Raw genomic sequence first — 8,224 nt, 5'->3', positions numbered from 1 at the left:
TCATGCACCTCCTACATACAGAAATAGTTCCTGCATGGTCGCCTTCACTTTGCCCCATCCCATTAAGGAAGCAGTACGTAAACAAAGAAATCATCTGGGATAGAGTCACGTGACCATGGGAATACTTCACTTTGCACCTCATGTGGAAATGTGCTGTTGTAGTTTGACGTCTTCATTGTGAACAGATCAATATCTAATATATCAGGATCGGATCAGCCTGGGGGCGACGCTGATCGATCCTTTGGGGGGTAAAGTTATTTTCTGGTCATAAATACTAATGAATCAGGGGAAGGCAAGCGGTAAGATGCACAGCATACATGGTACTTGGTATTTTAAATTTAAACATAGTCAAACATGCGCATATGCAGCTTAAACCGAATACCAACGTTGTCCCACAATGCCCCTGCGTTTTGTCTTTTGAAAGATAGAGACGAAAGTACAAAAATGATCTATTTAGTTATCACAGAGGCACACAAATATGGACACACACACAAACACAAAGCCCGCGCTACCTCACCTTCAAGTCATTCATCAATGCAACTCCCTTGGGAGGGGGGCAGCTGCATGTGTGTGTATGGCCAACAAAATCAATGTAACATCGCTAGAACTTGGGCTTCTGGTTGAGATAAAACTACTTACAAAGTAGGTTTGCAAGGTCTGCCCTCAGTGGTCTCTTAAGATTTCAATAGAGTTGTGAATGAATGGATAGTGAAGCTCTGCTTTATTGTTGTGCAGCTGTCAATTGTTTTGTAATGGTACATTTATTTCCTTCCTTTCTGTTAGACCAAGGGTGTCAAATTCATTTTTGTCGTGGGCCGCATTGTAGTCATAGTTTCCTGCGGAGGGCCATTATGACTGTCAACCCAAATAAATGATAAATAAATATTATATACAATGAAAGCTACAAAACAAACTTTCAAATCAGACCAGTTAAAACTTATTGTTTAAAAAGAAGATTTTTAAAAGTGAAGACAATTTGCAATTTTAGTAATGACATGAATTTGATGCAAATATGTCTTCGCGGGCCACATAAAACGATGTGGCGGGCCGTATCTGGCCCCCAGGCCTTGAGTTTGACACCTGTGGGTTAGACTATTTTCAAATTTGCTATTGTCCAGCATTTGGAATGATTAATACATACATTTGTGTTTTTTTGTTGCTGTATGTGTATTACTAGACAAGCCCTGGCTGTGGAGTTCAACAATCACCCCTATAGGTTTACCCATCCAAACCTATTTTTTGACAGAGCAGTAAGCTAGTATATATAAAGAAAGAACTCATGCATTACTAATTCAAGTGTCATCTGTTGGGGTATTTTGGAGGTCTGCAGTTCAAACAGGTATTTCCCCACTCTAGCTTGTTTTCACCTGATCCTCTTACAAGATCTTCACCACTTTGAAGCTGTTACGTCTTTGAATCACCCTATAAGACCACAATTAAGGATGTATGAGCTCTTCTTTGAACAGATCCCTGGAAAGATCAGTGACGGGATTGACAGTCAAGTGATGTCGTTTGCACAGGTGTACGAGCCGCTGTGTGTGTGTGTGTGAGTTTGCGCCTGTATGGTCCTTGTAAATGTGCCGCTGGCTTACATAAAACGCAGGGGCAATAAATCAGCAGCCGTCTGCGAAAATTACGCAAACAGGGGCTTTCCTTTTCCTCGTCGCTGCACCTGAGCCATTTCGATATGGGCCGGGGCGTGCATGGAGCGTAAATCGTTTTGGATAACCGCAAAATCACTTCATTTCATGCTCTTTCACACATGCACACTTTCTCACAATGTTTATTCTTCACACCGAGGTCGCTGCACTCGCAGAAGTGCACAACACCTCTTATAGGTGCAACAAGGAACCTCCGCCATGCCGGTGATAACAATTACCCCCCTAGTAAAAACCATAAAGTCGTGTTGGTTCTGAAGTCCACGGAAAACGTCACAAGAACGTGAAAGTGCGCATCAGAAGTGCATGAATGGGACGGGTGAATGGGCTGTCTTTTAGGGGCAGTGCAGAATTGCACCATAAAGGAGGAGATCGGGGCTCATTTCCATAAAAGATCACCCCGGGCGAGTGTCTACCCTGAGTGCATTATATAGCTACTGCTGCCTCTTGTGCTTTCAATTCTCTCGCTGGATAGGGCAGGAGACTGCGCATCCATAAAAAGTAAGAAGTGAATTAAGGAGGAGGAAGTGAAAGAGAGAGAGAGCAAACCCTCCAACGTGCATCGGAGCAAAGAGGAGTATCCTGAGGAGAGGCAGTGCACTGCCGATGGTGATGATGATGATGCGCTGATAATCTGCAGCGCATACGGTTGTGCAAAGCGGGATGTCTGTATACATCCGCTTCACGAGGTGCTGATTAACTGCGCTGCAACTTTTACTTTTTGAACGGATCTCGACTTTGGGTCTTGTAAACCGGATCGGTTCGTTCGCACTGTGATGGGGGCAGCAGCTGAGGTTGGGATCTTCAACGGGTTTCTGGACAGCTTTGGTTCCGCGGGTGGCGCTCATTTCCTTCTCACCCCGGCGGGCGCGATGGAATACAACGCGGTGAGCGGACTCATGCAGCAAGAGCAGCAAGGGCACCTGATGTCCTCGGAACGCCTTTCCCGGAGCTTAGCGGACCTCAGCCACCTTAAGGGGATTCTGAGGCGGCGACAGCTCTACTGCAGAACCGGCTTCCACCTGGAGATACACCCCGATGGTACCGTGAGGGGCACCAGAGAGGACCACAGCAGATTCGGTTCGGAATGCATTATTGTCTTTATTTTTAATTTATTATATAATGGTAATATCTCGGAACAAAATTGAACTTTCACAGTGTTTTTGCGCACCACACAGAATAAGATGGGGGGGATATAGTGCCTGGCTCAAGGGCACAATGACAATAGCAGATTAACATCTCTACAACAATTTAGTTGCCATTTTTTTTATTCCGTCATCAAGCGAGACATTCACTCTCCAGTTCCTTACAACTATCAGCTACTGCCATCCCACAAGTATCACCGTTTGTTTGGCTGCATATTATCACGATTGATGGGAGCGATTGATTTTCGCACTGGTTATAATGCATCACCTGCAACTTGGGATAACTTCATCTAGGCTCTTTTGATAACGAGCAACATAAAGCTATTTAATTTTGAACGACAACAAAGCCTTTAACAATTTGCTATTCATCACGCTTGTGTTGGTGTAGAACTGCACTGCATCATGACTGGGTAGTGAAACCAAATTTTCTCTTTATTAATTATTTTTTCCTCTTCAGTGTCGCATGCAGTGCAGTTCCACACCAATGCAACCATCCATCCATTTTTTATGCATATTGAAATACTTATATTAGGTTTTACCACTGTGTCAGTAATGGGCTTCCATAGGAGTCCTTTTATATCACAAGGCTGAATAATAGGCTCAAGTATGTTGATACGAAATGTATTTAGTATGCTGAGAATGTACAGAGGGGTGTTTTGTTTACTCATAGATTGAAAGTTTTTTATTATGTCCTGGCTTATAAAGATGATCAAAAGCTTTATCATAAACATCAAAGTAGGCCGCGTAAAGATTTATTTTGCAGCTCTGAGGTAGTAACTCTTCTGGCACTTGATTAATTCCTCCTGAGTTCTAAATGTGACTTCATGCCAGAGGGCATTCCAGACTTAACTCGAACTTGACTTCATATTAAATTAACTGAAACTTAGCTTAGAGAGTATGTTGGTAGATTTTTCCTGTTGTAGAGGTCTGTGTTTTCATGTATTGTAATGTGTGTGCAGGTATTTTGGAGTTTATCAGTTTGGCTGTGGGGCTGGTGAGCGTCAGAGGTGTGGACAGTGGCCTATATCTCTCCATGAACAGCAAAGGGGAACTGTATGGATCGGTGAGTATGTTGCATTTTAGGATAAGTTTCTAAGGATTAAATCCTGAGTGTTAACTCATTTACACTGAGTAAACGTACTATACAATATTTTTTATTATTACTAATTGGAGTAGCAGTAATCTTTTTGCACAACTTGCAACAAGAGTGAATAAAACTGCACCTCCTGTGCTTTACATCAAGAAAAATATTGTATATTTTAATTAGAAGATAACATTTTAATTATTTATTTAAGGATATGCTACTGGTATTTTAATTATTGGCTTTTCACATCTATTTACAGCTTTATCAAAGCTTTGTTGTGCAATGCTGAATTTATAAAGATGACTTGTGCGTCAATGAAATTGTTTCATGACATTCAAATTGAGAAAGGCATTTTAATTTTTGGAAAAAGTAAACACAAATTTACTTCAGCTGCAAAATCATCACCCTTCACTGATAAACCCCTAGAAGATAGTCACTTATTAACGATACACAATTCCCAACCAATGCATTTTTTAAGAGAGCTGACAAGAACGACAAGTGTAGTCTTCACTTAAGCCCGTCTGTAATTTTGTTGAGGAACCTATGATTAAGTCCATAAATCCACCATACCTGTTCTTATCCAAGCGGACCGGGTTCTCCTCTGGATATCAGTGAAGCCACTTGAACAGCTTCTCTGAGTTTCACATCAAGACAAAAGTAGAGACGTTGTAGAAAACCTGCAAAGTGTCATTCCATATGGTGGCCATATTGGATAGGGAAGGTTCACAATAATGGCAAGGGGCCGCTCAAATTGAAGAAAAAAAGCAAAAAAACACAGGTGCAGGTGATAGCTGGTGACCGCCTGCAGTCTCGCTGCTGCCACCAGCTACCAACAGGCCATCAACAGCATTTCTCTAGATAGTTTTGGTTCAGTTGTTAGAGTGGATTACCCTGTGATCAAAAACAGGCTGTTTTGTTTTGTTTTCTGCTGCTGGTCTTGCTGGTGACAGCAGCTTGTGACACCAGGAAGACCTGCATAAAAACGCACACACTAGTCCCTTGAAACAGCAGCAAAAGAAAACAGCCAAGATTTAAAAACATGACCCCTTAGTCCTACCTGCTTTACCAAGTGAGCCAAAGTCACCCAGCAAGGCCAACATGGCATTGTTGCCCCGCTGATATCTGGTGAAACCAGCAAGACCAGCTGGTCCCCAGCTCTCACCATCTACTGGCTGGGCCCCAGTAACATACTGGGCCTACTGGGAGGCTGTGGCTCACTTCATAGTTCGTAATTTATTGCGCTCATCTAAAAACAGATATACATCTTAAGAAAGTATTTTTTACTTTTCATTTTTATGGCTTAAATTTTGTGCCTTTCGAGGTGAGTCAGCTATCCAGGAGTGAGGCACTTCAGCGATCTCATTGACTGCCCATTTACCAACTTACATTCTAGCCTGCTGACCTTATTTTTTGTTTTGTTTTGCAGCAGAAGATATCAGCAGAAAGTGTTTTTCGGGAGCAATTTGAGGAGAACTGGTACAACACCTACTCATCCAACATCTACCGACATGGAGAAAAAGGAGCATTTTACTTTGTCGCTTTGAACAAAGACGGTACAGCGCGAGACGGAACAAGATCGAGGCGACATCAGAGATTCACACACTTCTTACCGAGACCTGTAGATCCAGACAGAGTACCAGAATTGTATCGGGATATACTTGGACAGAGTTGAGGCCTAACAAATGTGTGCCAGAAACCGAACTCAAAAGTGATCATGTGCATTTAATACTTCACCCCAGTTGCGGGGAATGTTCGATTCAAAAGGAATCGAACCAAATGCACCAGATCCAGACTCTCGATTGCTGGTATGTTGGAAGGATAGCGACCCTCTCTGAACAGTTTTTCAAGGGACTTTGACAGAGTAAGCAGCAGGGAACGTCTGGGATAATGCAACAAAAACACACATATATTATCTTGTTATTGGCATATGCAGTGGCGTCAGCAGCCAAGATGGATTTCCCCTAAGTCTCCATGCTACCTGCTTGTCCAAATCTGCATGTTTAAGTGAATGAAGGCGAGTTGAGATTAAACAAGCAGTTCTTTTTTTTCTGCTGCTTTTCTCTTTCATTGCAGGATCCTTTTTTTTTTTCATGCTAAACATTACAAAGGCTGCTAAGTAAACCACGTCCAAAAAAATGTATGGCCCACTTTTCAAAATGGCTGGTTTACAGAAAAGGATCGTTTTATGCACTGGAAATCAGCCATGTTTGTGCTGTAGAATGGAGCTGCAGCAATTTGAAAGGTCCTGTTTGCTGATGCACTGAAAATGAGAATGACTTCTTTGTGGTGGCTGTGTTCTGCTCCAAACTCTCATACTACGACCCAGTGAAGAAATTGTACTGTTCTCCTCGCTGCTTGCAGTCAAACGACGAGCACAGAATGGACATAAGGAATTCACAGACCTGTAGACAGATTGTATTCTTATTTATGAGGCTCTAAATCTTGGGACAAACAATATATTTATTTCCTATATTTATTTATTTTAAGAATATATTTTTACAGGTATGACAAAATAAAAAAAGATCATCTTTTTCTGCTGTTTCAATGTGTGTGTCATTTCTGCATATTCTAAATGTATAGTTCTGCAATGAAAATGATGTATCGGAAAGTTTAGTAAAATTAAATATTTGTCCTGCAAAAAATTTAAATTTAGTACATTTGCTTCTATCCCCAAAACAACAATTAAATTAAACATTAAACTAAAGTGTAACAGACGAACATGGTTTTCATGACTAAAACATTATTGTCAAACTGACAATGACAATTCATTTACTATGTGGTCGCCTTAATAAAGGTCACTAGAAAAAGGAGCTTCAATAAAATCGTAGCCATGTTGCGGTTTTCTTTTTTTATTATTTGGTTGCAACAGTAGACACAATTGAATACTATCTGGTGACAAAAACACTCCGATAAAAGGGATTGTTATTTCATTTGTAGTCAAGTTCCTCTTCAAGAATGATGTCAGGTGGGAACAATAAAATAAAAAAAACAACGTTGGCAGGTGTCAGGACATTTGGTTCGGTGAAGCCAAGCAGACGATGATAGACGTATCGAGGAGAAAAGGAAAAACAGAACATGAAGTCATCAGTGTGAAGAGACACTTTGCACTTCCACTGACATTCACCACAATTAACAAGTGACTGGCAGGCCGGATGCTGTGCAGCACGCTTTGATCGTCTCCCTCATCATTCCTTTATTCCTCTCTTCACCTGCCTACCGATAGGTGAGTCATTCTCTTTTCTTGAAACAACCCAGCAGAGCGAGCACAGACATTCTCAAGAGGGATTGTGTCAGTAACGTCACAAAGTTGTTCAAAAATATCTTCAATGTCGAATGAAAAGTTTTTCTTCTCTGACTCACAAAAAGTGTTTCAACTGATTTTGAACTCTACCACCTCCTAATGAGGAATTTCATGATCTGAACCATCAACCAGGATCCATCCATCAAACCATTTTGTAGAGCGTGTGTCCTCAATAGTGTTGCCGGAGCTCAGAAGCAGGGTACAACCTGGAAGACAAATTGTGAGCCACATCTCGACAAACAAGTTATTTCAGCTCACATCTACACCTCTGGACAATTTAGTGTTCAGTGAACCTAAAATGCATGTTTTTGGAATGTGGGAGGAAGTTGGAGTACCCATGCAGAGATAACCCACACAAGTGAGAACTTGCAAACTCCACACAGCAAGGCCCAAGAAGAGGCACACGTGTAACCACAAGGCACCATGCTGCCCACTTTATTTCATAATTCTGACCATTCTGATCCATTAGAAGTAAATATCTCCTCATCTGAGCCTTCTTGGTTAATCATGTGTCTTGATAATATGTGAGTAAGGTTCTTGCTTTGTTAGAGGATTGTAATTTTCAAAGGGTTAAGAAAGATGTTGACAAGAATATGTACCAATTGACTTCGCTGACCTACGATTTTGCATATCACAATGTATAATGTGTTCAGAGATATGGAATGTTTTAAATATTACTCAAAAAGGATGAGGATGTGAAAAACTGATGTTGGAAAAGGTATCATCTTGAAATTCGTGACAGGCGCGCTCTAATTTGGTCTTTCACCACAACTATCTCGGCCTTTTGAATCAGATTTCCTCTAAAAGGAATGAAGAACAACCTTTGATGGAAAAGCAACCTTTAGAAGCAGCATTGTGTCTAGTTAAGAAAAAACAGATTGGATATAATCCCCTCATAGGGGTTCACAGTGTGTGGTGAGAGCACCTCAGAAAGAAACCTGAGTACCAGCATGCGTGTGTTGCTGTTTAAACCAGGACAGATAGAGCGAGGAAGGAATAGCTTGAAGGTTTGTAAGCAAAAAGTGGCTTCGTGAGA

General features: G+C 41.3%; 1 protein-coding gene across 1 annotated transcript; it reads left to right on the top strand.

Moving 5' to 3' along the window:
- Positions 1-2,074: 2,074 nt before the first annotated feature.
- Positions 2,075-6,349, top strand: LOC133151634 (fibroblast growth factor 20-like). The gene is made up of 3 exons (XM_061274826.1): positions 2,075-2,738; positions 3,763-3,866; positions 5,314-6,349. The coding sequence occupies exons 1-3, from the start codon at positions 2,435-2,437 to the stop codon at positions 5,557-5,559; spliced, it is 654 nt and encodes a 217-aa protein (XP_061130810.1). The 5' UTR covers positions 2,075-2,434; the 3' UTR covers positions 5,560-6,349.
- The last annotated feature ends 1,875 nt before the right edge of the window (positions 6,350-8,224 follow it).

Source organism: Syngnathus typhle, linkage group LG3 (assembly GCF_033458585.1).
Source record: "Syngnathus typhle isolate RoL2023-S1 ecotype Sweden linkage group LG3, RoL_Styp_1.0, whole genome shotgun sequence".
Lineage (NCBI taxonomy): Eukaryota > Metazoa > Chordata > Actinopteri > Syngnathiformes > Syngnathidae > Syngnathus > Syngnathus typhle.
The sequence above is the reverse complement of the archived record's forward strand: the minus strand, read 5'-3'. Positions and strand labels throughout refer to the sequence as shown.